Source organism: Oryx dammah, unplaced genomic scaffold (genome assembly GCF_014754425.2).
Source record: "Oryx dammah isolate SB20612 unplaced genomic scaffold, SCBI_Odam_1.1 HiC_scaffold_18, whole genome shotgun sequence".
Lineage (NCBI taxonomy): Eukaryota > Metazoa > Chordata > Mammalia > Artiodactyla > Bovidae > Oryx > Oryx dammah.
The window spans coordinates 87,008,355-87,031,233 of NW_024070202.1; the positions used below are offsets into that span (position 1 = coordinate 87,008,355).

Below are 22,879 nucleotides of genomic sequence, written 5' to 3' on the forward strand. Positions count from 1 at the left end.
ATGGGGTTGCAAAGAGTCGGACACGACTAAGTGACTGAACTGAACTGAAGAGTCATTCGGAGAAGGCAATGGCAACCCACTCCAGTACTCTTCCCTGCAAATCCCATGGATGGAGTAGCCTGGTGGGCTGCAGTCCATGGGGTCACTAGGAGTTGGACACGACTGAGCGACTTCACTTTCACTTTTCACTTTCATGCATTGGAGAAGGAAATGGCAATCCACTCCAGTGTTCTTGCCTGGAGAATCCCAGGGACAGGGGAGCCTGGTGGGCTGCCGTCTCTGGGGTCACACAGAGTCAGACATGACTGAAGCGACAGCATCAGCAGCAGAAAGAATCATTTTCTTATGTGTATGTAAAGCTATGAAGACACGCCACAGCCAAAAATACATAAATAAACAAATCTAAAAAAAAAATATTTGACTTAATCAGGTTGAGTTAGGGTTGGGGGAGAAGATATTTTAATTATATCATCCAGACAGGTCAGATCTGTCTTCTGTCCCTCTTAAAGGAAATTCAGGGGAAATATTCTAGGTTATCGAGAAGAATAGGTCTTCATGTATATGTATATGTATATGTATTCGTGGGTTTCCCAGGGGGCACTAGTGGTAAAGAATCCTCCTGCCAATGCAAGAGACCAGGGTTTGATTCCTGGGTCGAGAAGATCCCCTGGAGAAGGAAATGGCACCACACTCCAGCATTCTTGCCTGGGAAATCCCATGGACAGAGGAGCCTGGCAGGTTGCAGTCCACAGGGTCACAAAGAATTGGACACGACTTAGTGACTGAACAACCACCATCTAAGACATATTTGAAGACATTAAATATTGATATATTTCACACACATCATAAAGTATATATAAATATGTCACAGACATTATAAGAACGCTTGAAACCCCCTGCCAGGTGATCTCAGGGCTGTCTTCTAACTGTAGCCCATCATGTGTGCTATGGAACTCGAGAGCCTGGGCAGAAAAGATGCAGGCCCCCGAGGCCTCCACACACAAGCATACATAAGGATCTTTGCTTTAGACTGAGAAAAGGCTGTAGATATTTGTCTCATCCAATGCTCCTGCTTTTTTGAGGAAACAGTCATGCAAGGAGACCCAGTTGGTAGCATGAAGCAGGAATGAAGTCTCGTGCTCCTGAACTCCCAGTTTGTTTAATTCTAATATAAGCTATGACAAACCTAGATAGTGTATTAAAAAGCAGAGACATCACTTTGCCAACAAAGGTCTGTCTACTCAGTTACAGTTTTTCCAGTAGTCACATATGGATGTGAGGGTTGGACTATAAAGAAGGCCGAGTGCTGAAGAATTGATGCTTTCGAACTGTGGTGTTGGAGAAGACTCTTGAGAGTCCCTTGGACCTAACCAGTCTTAAAGGAAATCAACACTGATCATTCACGTTCAGCAACAGTTGCTGAAGCTAAAGCTTCATTACTTTGGCCACCTGATGTGAAGAACTGACTCACTGAAAAGAACCCTGATGCTGAGAAAGATTGAGGGCAGGAGGAGAAGGGGACGACAGAGGATAAGATGGACTCAATGGACACGAGTTTGAGCAAACTCCAGGAGACAGTGAAGGACAGGGAAGCCTGGCATGCTGTAGTCCACAGGGCTCTAAAGAGTTGGACACGTGACTTAGTGACTGAACAACAACAATATAAGGTAGCAAAAAATGTGGCATTTCTTGTATGCTTTCCTTGGCAAGATTTAATGTTCCTGCCTTCATTTTTTCTCTTGGTAAAAATTATCTAAGTCCTTTTCTGGCTAGAAACTTTTTCTTCGGTCACATCACATAGCATTTGGGATCTCAGTTCCTCAACCAGGAACTGAACCCAAGTCCCCTGCATTGGAAGCACGCAGTCTTAAACACTAGACTGACAGGGAAGTCCCTAGAAGCTTTTGCTTTTGTTTTAAGGTGGTTTTCATCTCTCTACATCTTCCACAGGGGTCCCTGCAGATCACAGTTATAACACATATGCTGAGAATAGCAGTTACTGATAGAATCATTTCCAATAGCTGACATCTTATGATTACATCAGTATTTCAATCCCATATCCTTCCTCTGAATTTCAGCCCCAAACACCTAAATACCTGAATGTTCCCTTGGTATCTCCTCCTTCCAGTATTTCGGAGGCAGCTCAGCTCCCAAATGGCTGATACTGATATCACTATCTTTTCCTCTAAATCTGTTCCTCTCCCAGGGCATCCTGCATCACTGAAAGACATCAACATCCATCTCCTGCTTCAGGCTATAAACCTGGATGAATCCTCAATGTTTTTCTTTCTCTCCCTAATACTAACCCCTGCTCAGACTGCTGTAACGGAATGCCATAGACAGGATGGCTTACAAACAACAATAATTTCTCATTGTCTGGAGGCTATAAGACCTTCTAGAACTAATATCAAAAACAAAACAAAACAAAAAAAAACCTGTCCTTTTCATCATAGGGGACTGGAATGCAGACAAGAGCTATCTGGAGTAACAGGTAAGTTTGGCCTTGGAGTACAAAATGAAGCATGGAGAAGCCTAATAGAGTTTTGTCAAGAGAGCACACTGGTCATAGCAGACACTCTGTTCCAAAAAAAACAAGAGATGACTCTACATATGCACATTACCAGATGGTCAATACCAAAATCAGATTGATTACATTCTTTGCAGGTGAAGACAGAGAAGCTCTAGACGCCAGCAAAAACAAGACTGAAAGCTGACTGTGGCTTAGATCATAACTCCTTATTGTCAAATTCAGACCTAAATTGAAGAAAGTAGGGAAAACAACTAGACCATTAGGTATAACCTAAATTAAATCCCTTACAGTCGTACAGTGGAAGTGACAAACAGATTCAAGGGATTAGATCTGATAGACAGGGTGCCTGAAGAACTATGGACAGGGGTTCATGATATTGTACAGTAGGCAGTGATCAAGGCCATCCCCAAGAAAAAGAAATGCAAAAAAGAAAAATGGTTGTCTGAGGAGGCCTTACAAATAGCTGAGAAATTAAGAGAAGCTACAAATAAAGGAGAAAAGGAAAGATATATCCACCTGAATGCAGGGTTCCAAAGAATAGCAAGGAGAGATAAGAAAGCTTTCCTCAGCGGTCAATGCAAAGAAATAGAGGAAAACGATAGAATGGGAAAGACTAGAGATCTCTTCAAGAAAATTAGAGATACCAAGGGAACATTTCATGCAAAGATAGGCACAATAAGACAGAAATGGTATAGAACTAACAGAAGCAGAAGATATTAAGAGGTGGCAAGAATACACAGAATTAAACAAAAAAGATCTTCATGACCCAGATAACCACAACGAGTGATCATTCACCTAGAGCCAGAGATCCTAGAGTATGAAGTCAAGTGGGCCTTAGGAAGCATCACTACCAACAAAGCTAGTGGAAGTGATGGAATACCAGTTGAGTTATTTCAAATCCTAAAACATGATGCTGTGAAAGTGCTACACTCAATACGCCAGCAAATTTGGAAAACTCAGCAGTGGCCACAGGACTGGAAAAGATCAATCTTCATTCTAATCCCCAAGAAAGGCAATGCCATAGATTGTTTGAACTACCACACAATTTCACTCATCTCACACACTAGCAGAGCAATGCTCAAAACTCTCCAAGTGAGGCTTCAACAGTACATGAACCGAGAACGTCCAGATGCTCCAGCTGGATTTAGAAAAGGCAGAGGAAAGAGAGATCAAATTTCTAACATCCGCTGGATCATAGAAAAAGCACCTACTTCTGCTTCATTGACTATGCTAAAGTCTTTCACTGTATAGATGACAAGAAACTGTGGAAAATTCTTAAAAGAGATGGGAATACCAGACCACCTTACCTGCCTCCAGAGAAGCCTGTATGCAGGTCAAGAAGCAACAGTTAGAACTGGACATGGAATGATGGACTGGTTCAAAATTGGGAAAGAAGTATGTCAAGGCTGTATACTGTCACCCTGCTTATTTAACTTACATGCAGAGTACATCATGAGAAATGCTGGGCTGTATAAAGCACAAGCTGGAATCAGGATTGCTTGGAGAAATATCAAGAACCTCAGATATGCAGATGACATCACCCTTATGGCGGAAAGTGAAGAAGAACTAAAGAGCCTCTTGACGAAAGTGAAAGAGGAGGGTGAAAAAGTTGGCTTAAAACTCAACATTCAGAAAACTAAGATCACGGCATTCAGTCCCATCACTTCATGGCAAATAGATGGGGAAACAATGGAAACAGTGTCAGACTTTATCTTTTTGGGCTTTAAAATCACTGCAGATAGTGACTGCAGCCATAAAATTAAAAGACGTTTGCTCCTTGGAAGAAAAGCTATGACCAACCTGCTGCTACTGCTGCTAAGTTGCTTCAGTCGTGTCTGACTCTGTGTGATCCCATAGATGGCAGCCCACCAGGCTCCTCTGTCCCTGGGATTCTCCAGGCAAGAATACTGGAGTGGGTTGCCATTTCCTTCTCCAAAGCATGCAAGTGAAAAGGGAAAGTGAAGTCGCTCAGTCATGTCTGACTCTTTGTGACCCCATGGACTGTAGCCTACCAGGCTCCTCCGTCCATGGGATTTTCTAGGCAAGAGTACTGGAGTGGGATGACCAACCTAGACAGCATATTGAAAAGCAGAGAATTATTTTGCCGACAAAGATCCATATAGTCAAGTACAGTTCAGTTCAGTTCTGTTCAGTCACTCAGTCGTGTCCAACTCTTTGCAGCCTGATGGACTGCAGCACGCCAGGCCTCCCTGTCCATCACCAGCTCCCAGAGTTTATTCAAACTCATGTCCATTGAGTCAGTGATGCCATCCTACAATCTCTTCTTCTGTCGTCCCCTTCTCCTCCCGCCGTCAATGTTTCCCAGCATCAGGGTCTTTAAAAATGAGTCAGTTCTTTGCATCACGTGGCTAAAATATTGGAGTTTCAGCTTCAACATCAGTCCTTCCAGTGAATATTCAGGGCTGATTTCCTTCAGGATGGACTGGTTGGATTTCCTTGCAGTCCAAGGGACTCTCAAGAGTCTTCTCCAACACCACAGTTCAAAAGCATCAGTTCTTCAGTGCTCAGCTTTCTTTATAGGCCAACTCTCACATCCATACATGACTCCTGGAAAAACCATAGCTTTGACTAGGTGGACTTTTGTTGGCAAAGTAATGTTTCTGCTTTTGAATATGCTATCTAGATTGATCATAGATTTTCTCCAAGGAGCAAGTGTCTTTTAATTTCATGGCTGCAGTCACCATTCACAGTGATTTTGGAGCCCCCTAAAATAGTTTGTCACTGTTTCCCCATCTATTTGCCATATAGTGATGGGACCATATGCCATGATCTTAGTTTTCTGAATGTTGAGTTTCAAGCCAACCTTCTCATTCTCCTCTTTCACTTTCAAGAGGCTCTTTAATTCTTTTTCACTTTCTGCCATAAGTGTGGTGTCATCTGCATATCTGAGGTTATTGATATTTCTCCCGGCAATCTTGATTCCAGCTTGTGCTTTTTCCAGCCCAGTGTTTCTCATGATGTACCCTGCATATAAGTTAAATAAGCAGGGTGACAATATACAGCCTAGATGTACCCCTTTCCCGATTTGGAACCAGTCTGTTCCATGCCCAGTTCTAATTGTTGCTTCTTGACCTGCACATAGATTTCTCAGGAAGCAGGTCAGGTGGTCTGGTATTCCCATCTCTTTTAAGAATTTTCCAGTTTGTTGTGATCCACAGAGTTAAAGTCCTTGGCATAGTCAATGAAGCAGAAGTAGATGTTTTTCTGGAACTCTCTCGCTTTTTCCATGATCCAGCGGATGTTGGCAATTTGATCTCTGGTTCCTCTGCCTTTTCTAAAACCGGCTTGAACATCTGGATGTTCATGGTTCATGTACTGCTGAAGCTTGGCTTGGAGAATTTTGAGCATCACTTTGCTAGGATGTGAGATGAGTGCAATTGTGTGGTAATTTGAGCATTCGTTGGCATTGCCTTTCTTAGGGATTGCAATGAAGACTGACCTTTTCCAGTCCTGTGGCCACTGTTGAGTTTTCCAAATTTGCTGGCATATTGAGTGCAGCATTTTCACAGCATCATCTTTTAGGATTTACGTAGCTTAAGGGGAATTCCATCGCCTCCACTAGCTCTGTTTGCAGTGATGTTTCCTAAGGCCCACTTAACTTCACAATTCAGGATGTCTCGGTCTAGGTGAATGATCACACCATCGTGATTATCTGGGTTGTGAAGATCTTCTTTATGAAGTTCTCTGTCTATTCTTTCCACCTCTTCTTAATATCTCTGCTTCTGTTAGGTCCTACTCTGCGGTTTTGTGGTGCCTCGTAATGACTGAAGGCAGCCCCTAAAAGGGGAGCCTTGTCAGGGCTTTATACCGACCTGCCAATGCCAAGAGATCCTCAAGGTCCCTGCTAGGGGACCGGCCAGAGGTGGGCAAAGTGTGTGGACTGCTCTTTCCTTTCTTGGTCACCTTTTCCTGGGCTCTGACCATTCTGTAATTGCATGGGAAATCAGAACTACTAACATAATCTGTTGGATCATAGACTTTCAGTGGATTTGTGATTCATGCCATTACTGTGTACTTTTACTTAGACCCCAAGCTTGGCAGTCATGGAAGTGCCTAACCTTGCTAGGAATTACAAGTTACAACAGCATGTTTGGGTGTGAGGTGGAGCTCTAGCTCTAGGAAAGTCTCTTAGTCAAAGCCATGGTTTTTCCAGTAGTCATGTATGGATGTGAGTTGGACTATAAAGAAAGCTGAACACGGAAGAATTGATGCTTTTGAACTGTGGTGTTGGAAAAGACTCTTGACAGTCCCTTGGACTGCAAGGAGATCCTACCAGTAAATCCTAAAGGAAATCAGTCCTGAATATTCATTGGAAAGACTGATGCTGATCCTTAAACTCCATTCCTTTGGCCACCTGATGCAAAGAACTGACTCATTGGAAAAGACCCTGATGCTGGGAAAGACTGAAGGCAGAAAAAGGGGATGACAGAGGATGAGATGGTTGGATAGCACTACCGACTGGATGGACATGAGTTTGAGCAAGCTCCAGGAGATGGTGAAGGACAGGAAAGCCTGACTGCTGCAGTCCATGGGGTTGCAAAGAGTCGGACATGACTGAGCAACTGAACTGGAAGCTGAGAAGGCAGCAGTCAAGGTGCTGGCAGATTTAATGTCTGATGAGGACCCATTTCATGGTTCAAAGATGATATCTTCTGGCTGAGTTTTCACCTGGCAGAAAGGACTAGGGAGCTTTGTGGGGTGTTTTATATAAGGAAACTAATCCCATTTATGAGGGCTTTAACCTCATGACCTTATTACCTCCCAAGTGTACCACCTTAAAATACCACCACACTGAGGACTAGGTTTTAATGTATGAATTGTGGGAGGACACATTCAGTCTTCAGCAACCTATCCATTGTATATCTTAAATGTCTTTGGATTAGTCCAACAGAGACCAATGTTACAATCTCCTTCCTACTCCCTCTCAATCAGTTTGCTGTGCACAATCAAATGAATCATCTTATAATGCAAATAAATGTGATTAATTCCCTACTGCTGCTCTCTACCACTCCAATCCTTCAAGGACTTCTCATTGCTCTTAGGATGAACACATTAAACTCCTCAGGCCTGTAGCTGGGCTTTGCAGCAAGATTCCATACTACCTCTCAGGGAGAGGAGTTTCCCTATATGCTGAGGGAACCATCAGCATATAGTTAAACCGGAAATGGAAAAGTCACAGAAATGTATGGAATGAATTCAAAAGAAAAGCATAGATGGAAAGTTAGGAATACCACCATTTAGCAGCTAGGTGGAGAGAACCCAAGGATGGAAAGCTGAGATCTTTTCCAGGCATGAAAAATGGGTGTGTAGGTGGGACATATGCTGCTGAGTGTTACATGTGATTAACAGCCATGGATCATCTCAAAATATTGTGAAGACGTGTAGATAAGAAGAGGATGCAGAAGTAGAATTGAAGAGAGGAGATAAAAAGAAGGATGTGTTACTTCTTATTCATCCACATGTAATAACCATATTTATCCATATGCACAGACAACTTAAAGTATGGAAAGAAGCATTTGGGATACAAGGAATTCACTATTTTATTAATCTACTTTATACTGAATTAATATAATATTGAAATAATTAATATGGTATAAAAAGTCTAGGACAGATCTCTTAGAATTTGCTGTTCATAAAGATCATCAGTGTAGAAGTTACATATTTTAATTTTCACAGTCTTTTGTTCTTTACTGATTTCCTGGAGATCTGGAATCAGCAAGTGCATTGGATTGGGAATCTGAAACTCAAAGCTTTGAATCTTGACACTTGCACTTATTAGGTGTGTGACTCTGGTTAGTTTACTCTGCTGGTTTGAAGAATAGATTCTTACCTGTGAAATAGGGTAAGCCCACCTATTTCCTAGGTGCTACGTGTGCAGTTTGAATTAAATAATACATGTATAGTCACTCTTTCTCAGTAGGTACATCAGAAATATCTCTCTTAAAAAATCATTTCTTCTTTGGTGAAAACAAATGGGAATACACTATCTTAGGAGCTGTCTTATTTTTAAATATACTTTAGTCTTAAGGTAGTTTATATAGCCATCTAGGTGCAGGGTCATCAGGACAGTGGTTCTCAAAGTCTGACTCAGAAACCCCTACATCAAAATCACCATGATGAGTGGTTAAGCATGCACAATCCTGTCCTTCTTCTAAAACTTCTGGAAAGCAGGACTTGGGTACCTGCATTTTAAAAAGCTCTCAGGCAATTTTTTGGCACGATAGCATTTAGGAATTGTATAACAGAATTGTAATAATTTATCTTAATGATACAAAATTTACTACTTATTGTCATCTTTGAGCAAATAGCATTTTTAAATAAGATGGTTGCCCAAACTATCAAACGAATTTATTTTTTACTTTTAAACTAAAGATTATTTAAAAGTGCTATTTGACTATAGGAGAAAGGATCCATAGAGAATAACTACAATCTAGACCTGATTTCTAAATATAATATTAATAGCTAGTTTCAATAGGCTATTTAAAATGAATTAAAATGAAAATTTCAATTCCTCAGTTGCACTAGCCATGTCTCAAGTGCTCCACACCCACATGTTACCATACTGGATGGTGCAGGATAAACATTTGTATCATCACAGACAGTTCTAGAGGATAGTACTGATCTCTGGAACACCATTTCCTGAGTCAAATACACTAGTTTTGTGATTATCCAAACGCATTTGATATAGAAAAATTTAGGTTTCTTACTTTGCCAGAAACAAATGCAGAGATGATGTGCAGCCCTGCCTGCCTTTTCTGCACCCCCTCCTCCCCAAACCAAAACTAATTACAGTCTTTTTGCCTTGTTACCTATTTAAACCTTTGTGAATTGCATGTGTGTGGGTGCATGCTCAGTCATGCCTGACTCTTTGTGACGCCGTGGGCTGCAGCCTGCCAAGCTCCTCTGTCCATGAGACTCTCCAGGCAAGAATACTGGAGTGGGTTGCCATTTCCTCCTCCAGGGGATCTTCCTGACCCAGGGATCGAACCCATGTCTCCTGCACTGGCAGGTAGATTCTCTACCACTGCGCCACCTGGTAAGCCCTATGAACTGCATGAAATAAAAGCAAAGTGAAAATGTTAGTCACTCAGTCGTGTCTGACTCTTTGCAACCTTGTGGACTATAGCCTGCCGGGCTCCTTTGTCTATGGAATTCTCCAGTCAAGAATTCTGGAGTGGGTAGACATTTCCTTCCCCAGGGGATCTGGCAGATTCCTTATCTTCTGAGCCACCAGGGAAGCCCTTGCACTTCCAGTAGCCCCCTTTATGTGTCCTTCTCACGAAAGACAACTTCCACAGAAGAACTGTGCTGACAGTGAGGCTCCATCTGGATAGAATTTCCCTGGATGGCTCACAGACAATGAAGGTGCTCTGTTAACTATGTCCCCTTTGGCGGGCTGGTAGCACACTGCGGCTAAAAGCGTCTGGCTAGACTCCTGGGAGGGCAGGAACCTCCTGGTTCTTCCTCTAGGAGCTTCATTCTCCTGTGGTTCACCTCCTCCCCGACCTGCCAGAAGGTTTTCCTGTTAACTCTTCTCCTTTGCCCTCATTGGTAAGTGAGTGTTGCCAGTGCAGGTATTTCTGGGGTGGAAGCCACCAGAGGAAGAACAAATGGGAGGTGATGTTATTCCAAAATCATTTTTCTTTGTGATTTTTTTTACACCTGAAGACCTGCTACCAGAGAATTTGGAAAATATACAAAATAAATTCTAAGAAATCCTCCATACCCTCAAATTAACTATAATCCCACCACCTAGATAAAAGCTCTGTTGACATTTTCAGGTTTATCTGTCTTTTCTGTATGTGATAACACTTCAGATCATAGTTTCCACTTCTAAATATTCAGCTTTTTTCCCCATTTAACACTATATTATGAAACTTTAATATTATAGTCTTTGAAAGCAAACTTTCTTAATATAGATGTCCTATAATTTACCACTGATCTCATGTTAGAGATGAAAGTTGATGCCAGTTTTTAATTAGAAATAACGTGACAACTGCTGCTAAGTCACTTCAGTCGTGTCCGACTCTGTGCGACCCCATAGACGGCAGCCCACCAGGCTCCCCCGTCCCTGGGATTCTCCAGGCAAGAACACTGGAGTGGGTTGCCATGTCCTTCTCCAATGCATGAAAATGAAAAGTGAAAATGAAGTCGCTCAGTTGTGTCCAACTCCTAGCCATCCCATGGACTGCAGCCCACCAGGCTCCTCCGCCATGGGATTTTCCAGGCAAGAGTACTGGAGTGGATTGCCATTAAATTTTGTGCCTCTCTCTGGGTAGTAAGAAAAAAATACAAAAAAGGATTTTAGGTGACTTGGTATTAGTGTACTCGATAGAGTTCTAAACTATCTTCTAGAAAGTTTGTAGCCATTTATACCTCCATATACAGAAAATGTGAGTGTCCCATTTGACCTTTCTAAAATCGAGTGAGAGCTTAAAAACATCTGTGCTAAGTTCTTGAAGAAAATATTATGTAAATTGTAGTTTTTTGGTATTGCTTAAATTAATGAGGCTTAACATTTTTCATGCTTATTGGGCATCTCTATCTTTTCTTTTCTAAGCAACATGTACTTGGGGGCTTCCCTGGTGGTCCAGTGGTAAAGAGTTTGCCTTCCAATGCAGGAAGTGTGAATTTGATCCCTGGTTGGGGAACTAAGAACCCACATACTTTTGGCTAAAAAACCAAAACAGAACAGAAGCAACCTTGTAGCAAATTCAATAAAGACCTTGAAAAAATATACATGTCCTATGTCTGTTTACTGAATTGAAGGTGGCTTTTCCTTTGTATTTTTTTATTCTTTCACATTCTGTATATACTTCTAATTGTTTTATGAAGTCTGATCTGGGGTTCTTCAATCAAGTATCTGTTCTTATGAAAGTGCTCCTCAGGGACCCATCCATCCTCTTTCCTCACTCTTTCAGCTTCCCAGGCTCTCAGGCTGTCCATCTCTTTTCCTATCAGACCCTGGCCTCAAATGTCACCTATGGCAGTCTGTTCCACCTTAGTGCTATTGCTAGTCGCTCAGTTGTGTCCGACTCTCTGCGACCCTATAGACTGTAGCCCACCAGGCTCCTCTGTCCATGAGGATTCTCCAGGCAAGAAAACTGGAGTGGGTTGCCATTCACTTCTCCACGGGATCTTCCTGATCCAGGGTTTGAACCCAGGTCTCCTGCATTGCAGGCAGATTTTTACCATCTGACCACCAGGAAAGCCCTTACTGCTACTGCTGAGTCACTTCAGTCATGTCCGACTCTGTGCGACCCCATAGACGGCAGCCCACCAGGCTCCCCCGTCCCTGGGATTCTCTAGGCAAGAACACTGGAGTGGGCTGCCATTTCCTTCTCCAATGCAGGAAAGTAAAACGTGAAAGTGAAGTCGCTCAGTCGTGTCTGACCCTCAGCGACCCCATGGACTGCAGCCTACCAGGCTCCTCCGTCCATGGGATTTTCCAGGCAAGAGGACTGGAGTTGGGTGCCACTGCCTTCTCCGAGGGAAGCCCTTAGTAGAATTTTAAATGGAACTCTCATTGATGCTTCATCACGACTTATACAGCTCAAGGTCATAGCTTTTGTCAAAGATATCTGAAGGGAGTCGTGGGAGGCCTCTGAGAGTGGAGAACCTCAGACATCACCCTGTCAGCCTTTGTCCACCTGTGAGACTGGTTCTAGAGTCTCAGTGCTGTCACCACAACCAACAAGCTAATTCCAAGAACTGATGGCCACTCAACTCCCTAGAGACAAACAGTAAGAGAACGTGAGTGTGAAAGGGTAAGGGGTTACTGGACAAGAGAGTTATTTTTAGAAGGACAACTGAAAAAAAAAAAAGCCAAAATTAATCATAAACAAAAACCCAAAAGTTACTGACAAGGAGCGTTCATAATTTGATCCTAGTTTTTCTTAAAATACGAACTTTTTCACATCTACCTTAAAGTTATTATTTCTCAGTCAGGTATTTCGAAACCTAAGACACACATTTCTAAAAATTCACAGTTGAAAATTATATAAAGAATATCTTACCTTTGAAACTAGGAGTGAAATGATTTCTTTTACAGTGTTGTCAATCAAATCATCTATTTTGGAATGGTACTGCTGCTAGATATTAAAAGACAAAGATGCATTAGTTGAAGTGGACACAAAACTTGTTTGTCATTAGGCATAAATGCTTTAAAGCTACTAGATATAACATATCAGATTTACACAAAATGACCATTTTGCACCTTAGAAGAACAAAACCTTGAAAATGATCCACCAATCAACACTTTTTACATTGTGGGGTTTGAAAATTTTCCCATGTGCTCTGTTGAGTTAAGCAGCTAATGGGGTTATTATACAGATGAATTGAGTTCTTATTCTTATTCAGACAGAGGAATGTGAAGGATACTTTTTGTCTTCTCCTCTATAATTAAGGTGGCCGAGTATTTTTCTAAAGGGTTGGTTTAGCTGGAGAAGCAAAAAGACTGGAAAAAGATTTAATTAATACAGCATTTCATGTCTGACAACTCTCATTCATAAGTTATTTAAAATGTGTTCTAGAAATAAAATGAGCTCCCAATTGTTCTCGCTGAAAGGACCTTTTTGTCAGCATGGGGAGCCGCAGTTTATACAATTCTTACAATATGCTCAAGCAAGGGCAAAATTAAAATTTCATCAACAAAGGTGATAGATGGTAACAAATTAATAGGCCATAAAAGGTACAATGAAACAGCACTCACTCCCCATAGTTTTTTTTTTACCGCTTCCTCATGAAAATGATGCCTTTAAGTAAATGCAAAAAAAAAAAAAAAAGATGTATTTAAAATAAACCTGAAAGACTCTTTATTTTTTGCCTTCTTTAGAGACTACTAGAGAGTTCTCTTCTTAAATTAGCAGGAGCTTTGGCTTCGGCGGCGTGTGAAGGCACATTCATTGAAACAGTAATTCTTCCTTTAGAAGCATTTATCTGACGGCTGATTGTCCGCAATAGCCACTTCACAGAAAATGTGACTTGTAAAGACTAACCCTATCTTGATGGTTCAAGGCTTCTTGGAACAGCTACCATAATGCATGGAGTAAAAGGACTCAGGTCAGTATAAACATTAGACCAACTTAACAGCTGCTGGTTGAATGGTTTCCAAAGATGTGAGTTTTTGAAAGCTATTTCTCCTTCTGAAAACATGTCTCAAAGTTTCCACACAGAACAAAACATCAACTTAGGTCTGTTCTGGAACACGCAGGAATGAGGTTCCCCCATAGGCTTTCAAAGCGACAAACCATCATCTACTTGCATAAATAATGAAGAAAGGAAGCAGAATTTTGGAGCACGGGAATTATTTTCTTTTCCTGCTTGAGTGTGTGTGTGTGCCTGTGTGTACGTGTGTGTGTTGAGAAGAGGTCTTAAATTAAGCACACATATATGAACAGGGAACTTTCTAGGCAAATATTTTTCACTCAGGGAAAGAAAATACTAAGTGTCTGTCTCACCTAAAGCCTTACTCATCCCCAAATTTGTACTCCCCCAAGGACAAACAGAATGGAAGCCCAAGAGGGTGGATTCCTACTGCTGTAGGTTTTTTTTTTTTTTTGCTTTCAGAACAGCTTGAAGAGAAGGAAAAGGAAAAACAAAACAACAAAACAAAGGAAAGCAAGGTAGAAGAGGAAGCTTGAAAAACCTGGCCTAAAAACCTGGCTGGTAGTTGAGATGACCAAGAAGACCCCAGAGGCGCAGGTACAAAAACATCACTTCCCTGTCCCCACTAACCCCCTCCTCCTAACTGAAACTGTTCCGCTGACCAGGCAGTGGAGGAGCTTATGCAAATGAGCTCTGCTGGCTCCCCCTCCAGGCACTCTCTTTTCATATCCTTCTCTCTCCAGATTTGCGCCTGTGTAGCAGGAGGAAATAAAAAGAGAAGACTGAGGCTTCTCTTTGGGGTAGAAGAGGAAAGGGATACAGGAGACGGGTTTCAAATTACTCTCCTTCCTCTACATGGAAAGTGCTACAAAACATTCAGAGTCACCTGAAGCTGCAAAGTTTCATCTTCTTGCGCATGTCTTATCCTCAATGTTTCTCTCTCTTTGCCATAACTTTCATTTTTAACTAAGAAAATAATGAAATGGCATCAGAAAGCTATTGGATATAGAACAGCAGAGCTTCTACACATTTGACTTTGGGGTTGCACTGATTTTTGGCAATTTCTTAAAATCAAGAGATGAGCCACTACAGAGGTCATTTATTTCCTTTTTATTGAAAGGCAGGGAAAAGCAGGCTCTAGGAGCCATCCAATTCTCCTATAATGCACACCTTTAGACTGCTGTTTTCTTTCATGTTTAATCTAGCCAAAAGCAGAGGGAGGGAAAGAGAGCAAGTTAAAAAGGAGGAAGTGGGGTGGGAGGGAGGCTCAAGAGGAAGGGTACATGTGTATACTTATAGCTGATTTGCATTGCTGTACAGCAAAAAAACATAATATTGTAAGTTTTTGTAATCAATTATAAGCAATTATACTCTGATTTTAAAAGTATATAATTCTAAAAGAGGGGAAAAAAGTATACATTTTAAATGTGTTACCCGGGGGGCAAACCTAAATAGTATAGTGGTTGCTAGGTTGTTTTTTTTAATATGAGATTTTGGTGGTGCTAATGGTAAAGAACCTTCCTGTTGATGCAGGAGACACAAGTGAAGTGGGTTCAATCCCTGGGTTGGGAAAATCCCCTGGAGTAGGAAACGGGAACTCACTCCAATATTCTTGTCTGGAAAATTCCATGGACAGAAGAGCCTGGCAGGCTACAGTCAATGGGGCTGCAAAGAGTTGGCCACGACTGAGTGACTGAGCAGTAGTTTGCTGCTGTCAATTTATCTGACCAGCTCTGACTTCACTAATACTAAATCTGAAAGCAGCTAGGAACTTCCAGAGTCTGCTCCAGCTGTACAGGTAGCAGATGTGGTCTAGGAGTACTCTGATGAAATGTGGAGGTGGCTTCAGGATTCATATTTTACATACATACTCCGCAAAGAGAATAACCCAGAAATGCCACATATAGGTAACAGAAAGTTAGCTAGAAAAAAGTTATTCATTAGGGGATCCAGATAGTTTCCAAAGACAAATATAAACACACAAAGAGATCAAAATAGGTATGAACAGAATTTATCTGGAAACATGGACATTTCCTAAGCTAAAGTTGATAAGTTTTCATTTAGATTAGCAGACCAAATTTTTGTGCAAAACCTGCCAAATTTTTGTCTGCAACAATAAAAGCTTATAAAATTTCTATCAGAATATTTCAAGTTGGATTAATGATTCTACACACTGTACTTTCCAGATCATTCTTAGACGAATTCTTTCCACAACTGACCTCAAAAGTAAACTGTCGGTGCCCTGCTTTTCCATTAGGTGACTCTGCACTTGGATTAAGAAGAACTTTGATGGTGACTGTAGCCATGAAATTAAAAGAAGCTTGCTCCTTGGAAGAAAAACTATGACCAACGTAAACAGCATATTAAGAAGCAGAGACAATACTTTGCTGACAAAGGTCCATCTAGTCAAAGCTATGGTTTTTCTAGTAGTCATGGATGGATGTGAGAGTTGGACTATAAAGAAAGCTGAGTGTCGAAGAACTGATGTTTTTGAACTGTGGTGTTGGAGAAGACTCTTGAGAGTCCTTTGGTCTGTAAGATCAAACCAGTCAATCCTAAATTAACTCAGTTCTGAATATTCATTGGAAGGACTGATGCTGAAGCTCCAATACTTTGGCCATCTGATGTGAAGAACTGACTCATTGGAAAAGACCCTGATGTTGGGAAAGATTGAAGGTGGGCAGAGAAGGGGACGGCAGAGGATGAGATGGTTGGATGGCATCACCAACTAAATGGGCATGAGTTTGAGTAAGCTCTGGGAGTTAGTGATAGACAGGGAAGCCTAGTGTGTTGCAGTCCAAGGGGTTCCAAAGAGTTGGACATGACTGAGCAACTGGACTGACTGACTGAGGAATTTTTACTTCATGGAGCCCAGGGAATTCAGATCAGGCACAGGTAAATATCAGGCACATGGGTAAATATCCTCATCTCACCTGACTGTTCTCATGCAGACATGTAAGAAATGAAGACTAGCCAAGTGCCAGTGCAATCCAGCATTCTTACAAATTTTGGTCCTTCTGCTGGGACGATTTTAAAGGTATTGGATTGTTAGATCTGGAAATGGAAGTATTTTACTGCAATTGAAAACAAATCCCACGTATGTAGGGGTCCCTGAGTTGTTCTATTAATGAGTTTTCACTTTCAATGGATGAACCATGAGATACAGTGGGTCTGAGAGCATATGACTGCTGAAGGCCCATGTAGTCATCTGCTCTTTTGCAGGGATGGATAATGAGGATTTCTAAGCATTGGTGGTTTTCGGATCTCCACATCTGTCCCTGAGGGCCTGGCATGAGATTGCTGACTCATTACACACAGCTGTCACAAGAGCAGATCATTCGATCACTAATTACTCTATTAAATGCTGTTCCGGGCTGTGCCTGAGAGTGTCTGCATCATCGTAAGTCATGTAAGAAAACAGAATGATAATTCAGGAGTCCAGAAGGGGCTTCACTGTGGGTAAGGAGTTGGTAAGCTTTTGTCCCAGCAATGATGATATGATAAATTTACTAGAGATTGTGCAGAGGTAATTCCCTTAAATCTAGAAAAAAAAAATCTGCTAGGTTTACCTACATAGTATACTATATATCTTTATGAGTTTCCAAATTGTGTAATAATCCAGTTTTTTCAACAACTTTAATTTGTTGCTTGCTATACAATGGGGTCCTATGCATGGGCTCAACTATGCATGTAATGTATTCATTACTTTGCAATCATCCCCAAACTTGTCTTAAACACATAGAGAGAGGAAAAGCCTGTGCAATTACATGTATATATTTCCTGGAGATTAAAAGCAAAGTATAAAATACTTCTTGTGCATGGAAACTCTTGTTTACCACTTTTCAGGGTTGCTAATGGGTTTTACACCTGCACATTTTGAAGTATATTAATTGTGTGAAAGTTGTGGGGAACTAATTGTCTCTGGTGAGAAGGTACAGGTGCAGACATAATGAACAACAGCAGATTACTCTTCAAAATCATCCACCTATTAATGTAAAGAATCATTTGACAATGCAACAATGTTTTGTCATTTGTGTGGGCGCCTGCTTTTCTTTCACAGTCCTGGAGTGAGTTGTTTCTTACAGGGGAGGATTTTTTTTAAATGGGGATAACTGAACTGAAGATTTTTAAAGCAGTGACAAAAAATCAGTCTTCTCATTCAACAAACATTTACTATGTATCTATTGTGTGTCAGGCACTGCAGTGTATGTGAAAATAAGAACAAATGGATAGATCCAGTATTAATGGAAGAGGCGAGATGATTCCATAAACCGGATGAGAAATGGATGTGTGTATAAAGAGACAGACAATGTTCTCAAGCAGACAATAAAAGGTTTACATCTGGCTATAGAAAACCAAGAAGGTGGTTATGAGCCATTGATAGCCAAGCCAGCTGCCTACTCATTCGGATAATTAGAGATAATAAATCACGTTTCAAGAGATCAGAGAATGATAACACTGAACACGCGATAACACGTATCAGCTCCTTACTGTGTCTGTAAGGTTGTATGCCGTGCTATTAGAAATACACTTTTCCCCCCTGAATTGCCCAAAGAATGAAATACGTGGATACGTGAACAACTTATGGCCAAAGAGCTAATGTCTGTCTCTTGGTTAAATAAGCACGACATTCAAAATAGTGGACCTTCGTATTCTCTTTGTGTACTATTGTGTGTGTGCTCAGCTGTGTCCGACTCGCGGACTGTACCCAGGCTCCTCTGTCCATGGAATTTCCCAGGAAAGAATACTGGAGCAGGTTGCCATTTCCTCCTTCAGGGGATCATCCGGACCCAGAGACTGAACACATGCCTCTTGCATCTCCTGCACTGGCAGGCGGACTCTTTACCACTCGTCGCCTGGGAAACCTCATCCTCTTAGTGGTTACCTAAGCCCTTCTGCTTGGATTAGAGTTGTTAGCCCAGTGAAGAGTTGGTTCTGAGTTTGACTCCCATGTGTCAACTCTAAGACTTGTAAGATTTAACATATCCATAGAGCACAAGCATTTGACTTATTAAAAAAATATTTATTTAATCTAGTCAATCCTGTAAGGTACAAAGGGTTTTCAAATGATGTTCCTCCAAAGTTCTGGGTGGTCCCTTAAGAAGACCTGTGTGTGGAAGGGGAAAGGCTCCTGACCCAGGCCTGCCCTTCCCTGAATCGGATGATAGTGCTATCCCAGACCATCAGTAGGAGGAAAGGCTGTTATCACAGTGGGCATATCCCTCACTGAAATTCACAACTGGGTTCTTCTGTATGGAGTGACCTTAAGAGTGGCCTCCTGGTCCTCAAATTTACAGGCTACCCTGTATATATGCTATATATCATCTATAGCCCCTAACTCTAAATTCTTTTAATACTGTTAGTGAAAGTATACACTACATGTATATTCATCTTAAAAATGTTAATAATCACTCTGCTTCTGAATTTACTTAGAATTTAAAAAGGGTGAATTCACTTGGTTTTAAATAATTTTATCTTAAAAAATTGTAGTCTGTTGATTCTGCAGCTCAACAGGGGAGAAACATTCCCTATGACATTATTTAAAGTGAAAGTATTTACATCTATTTTAATGCATCTTTGGTATTGCTATGTAGTATTATACACATACACAACAACCAAAAACCTGAAAATGGAATTATTTTATTTTGAAAAGATGAACATAAAAAAGGTACACTTACAAGAAAAATAATTCAAATGAAAATGTGTGTGTGTTTTTTAAATGAAACTTACCCACTGACTATCAAACTGGATCATGCCATGAGAGAAAATAAAACACGATGAAGGAGAACATAAGGGAAAAATAAAGAAATGATGAAAAAGTAATTACAATGGGCAAAGATGCAACAAAATATTAACGTAAAGAGATAATCTAAGAAAGAGAGATCCATTTCACCCAATCACCACTCTCAACAAAGATAAAATCATGGGGTAAAATAAACTCTATTTCTGAATACAGAACCAAACAAAATAGAAATCAAATTGAAACAATGGGGTATTCATTGAAAAAAGCAAAGACCAATTTTCCAGTATATTTCTACTTGATCTTTTTTTTTTTTTTAAAAAGGAAATTTTTGTGTAAATAAAATATTTCATGGGCTATTTTCTGTGGCCTGTTTTTTGGATGCAAACTCTGGATACTCTATATTTGTATAAACAAAGCAAGTAGCTTTCTAGCTTTCTCATTTGTTTGTGAAAAGCAAGGTTTATGTAAATACACAACACCTAAGCCATTAAAAGGTATACCTGAAATTCAATGGCCAGTCTTTGTATTAAAAAGAAGAAACAGATAAGAGCAAAGGATAAAGGGGCATTCCATTATTATAATACAGGAAAGTTCAAACACTTGTATGGGGAACTAGGTCTTTTTCATCTAGTCAAGTAAGAAACTTCTGGAAACAGCACCCTACCACATGAGACATTCAATCCACTTACCTCCTGTCCTCCATCCAGGGCACAGAGCTTGGTGCTTTGCTTTTTGGCATCAACTAGCACATTAAACATCGTACACATAGAAGCTGGGATGCGCAGGTCAGTGGTTTTACTTGCCTTTTGGAGCTTGAGTTCGAATGCGGTTCTTGTTCTATTCATTAAAACATGAATTCAGAGTAAGAATTCTGACATGTCCCCCCTGATTTGTAAAAGTGAAATCAACACTACAAGATGCTAATTTAAAACATGCAAATACGGAGTGTGGCATTGCCTGGGAGCTGGGAGGTGGGATGCTCTTCTTTTTAGGTGTCTTGTACGAAAGATCAGACTGTGATACTACTTGGATACTCACTCAGACAGTTAAGTGAAACCGTGAAGTTTTTCCATTCAAAGTACACACTAGATGTCTGCAGGAGTATCCAAGTAGTATATTAAAGCAGAACAAATCCTTTGTGTGAGGGTTTACCAAATTAAAAAACAAGGACAAGTTTGGGAAAAACTAAAGCACATAATTTATGTGCAACACAGAATATATAATTCTTTTATGTTACTTAGTTTCTCTTTCAAATACCTGAAGTTGCATTTAGGTGTTTTTTTTTTTTTTTTTAAAGAAACTGCATAATAGATGATTTGGAAATGGTTTTGCTAAAATGTCCAAAGAATATCCATAGATTTGATACATTGGAATCACAGATGCCAAACCTGATATTTTTTAAACATTAAATAATCTAATTCATGGCTTTGCTTTACAAAGCCATTAAACATTATTTTAAAGAGATAATTTTTCTTGCTTTGAAGATTTCAGTATTATCCAGTTGCTCCAACCAGAATTTGTTATTCCAATATGCTACCTGCATTGCTCTTGCATATCTCATGAACGAAGGCAATGGGGAAAATAATGCTAATTAGGATGAAATGCTGATTTTGTAAAAAGTATTAAATACAATAAAAGTGCATGTGGAAGAATTCAAAGCCTCATAACTTATTTCTGGTTAAGTTCTGAAGAATGTAAATGGACACTTGGAACTCATCTGATGTGGATAGAGAATACCAGAAAACAGAACAATTGATGGCAATGATCATCACTGAAGTTTGCCACGTCATTTCACAGCACATGAACACAGTACATAATGCATAAAGTACTTAACAGATCTCTTCCATATGTCTCAGGAAGCACTGCCTTGGGGATTTAAAGTACAGCATCCCCAGAGATAACAATAAGCACAACAGAAAGGATTAATATGGGTATGGGTACTATGGCTGAGAGCAATGGTTTATTGTTTAGTCGCTAAGTTGTGTCCAACTCCTTGTGACTTCATGGACTGTAGCCCACTAGGTTCCTCTGTTCATGGGATTTTCCAGGCAAGAATACTGGAGTGAGTTGCATGCCCTCCTCCAGGGGATCTTCCCAACCCAGGGATTGAACCCGCTTCTCTGATGTCTCCTGCATTAGCAGGCGGGTTCTTTACCACCAGCACCACCTGGGAAACCCCAACGGCAATGGTCAGGAGACCTGAAAAAAAGTAGTGGGCCAATTGTATCATTCATCCTCAGAGTTTAGGTCAAAGTACGTAATGTCCTTTAAATTTTGGAAAAGCTATACATATTGAAACCTTTCTTGTGACAGTTATGTAAAAGGTACTTGGTGAAATGTGGTATTTAGGGTGCTTGGCAGAGTAAGCAGCAACTTGAAAATATATGTCTACCTTTTGACACAGGCTTCTATCATGTCACTGGCCATTAGTTTAAGTCTTTGCTCTAAATGATGGGCAAATTCTTGTTCTGGCCAGTGAAGATCAAACACAAACATTTGCAGTGCGTCAAGTTTCCAAAAAAGGTCTTCTGATGTTGCTGATCCATTGCTAGAAGAAAAAGAAAGAACGAACATTGTGAACTTCCACTATTAGCTACATGGATCACCCATACATTGTTTTCTTTTTTTTTTTTCCTGTGTCAATTGTTGTCAGTGAAAAAATGCCACATTAAACCTCTAATGATCAATATTTTCTTTGCTCAACCTTCTAATTTTCCCTTTTCACTTCTTCTTAATGAATGAGGCAAGGCAAGGAGAACAAAATAGAAATACAGCAGTAAAGTGTCATAAAAAGGGGTCAAATAATGGGTAATGATCTTTACTAAAGAAAAAAATAAAATTATATACATAGGAACAGACAAATGTTCTTTACCAACCTCTAGGATAAACATAAAATACATATTTTCTCCTAGAAATTCAAAGAAGTGTGTTTTATGCAAGAAAACCCATATGATGGCAACTATAAGCTTTACCCAACTCGTGCGTATATGCTCCTGTCATCACGGTGGCCTCTGTTTGTCTTCACGTATGTTGCCTTCAGGGCTTTCAATTTCTCAGTTACAGGTAAAGGTGAAACAGGTACCAGGAATGAAATAATAGATTGGGTAGGGAAGCAAATCTTGCCTCTATTTTGAAATGCTTTGGGCCTTTTCTCGCTCGTAATTAAACCTTACTTAGTACAAGGTATGGTCTAACAGAGAAAAGATATACAAGGTGTTCTCAAGTTGGAACAACATCATATATTTCAGGTCCTTCCATCTATATAACCAAGAAGCCAAGGTCTGCTATGCCTTCACTACTATGGTAAGGTTACTCTAGGGACCATGTTTTCACACCATGCAAGGAGGTAATTTGTGTCAGAGTATATCATATTTGGGCCAATGATAGTATTATTTACTTTCCATTAACCTAGTGTACAGCCTAAGAGGAAAGAGATAATTTGAAAATAACAGTCCTATGTATACTGCAACTTAATTATA

At 40.4% G+C, this 22,879-nt stretch overlaps 1 protein-coding gene across 19 annotated transcripts in view; it reads right to left on the minus strand.

The window, feature by feature from the left end:
- The window catches only part of CADPS2 (calcium dependent secretion activator 2), a 575,633-nt gene that overhangs the window by 47,747 nt on the left and 505,007 nt on the right, over positions 1-22,879 (minus strand). For 12 of the 19 annotated variants that reach the window (XM_040259536.1, XM_040259533.1, XM_040259535.1 and 9 more), the window contains 3 exons: positions 21,793-21,948; positions 20,090-20,237; positions 12,568-12,642 (listed from right to left, as the gene is read on the minus strand). In XM_040259536.1, coding sequence (XP_040115470.1) covers positions 12,568-12,642; positions 20,090-20,237; positions 21,793-21,948 — 379 coding nt within the window. Of the gene's footprint in view, positions 1-12,567; positions 12,643-19,387; positions 19,403-20,089; positions 20,238-21,792; positions 21,949-22,879 lie in introns of all 19 variants that reach the window. The other 7 variants (XM_040259532.1, XM_040259528.1, XM_040259527.1 and 4 more) reach the window with 2 other exon arrangements.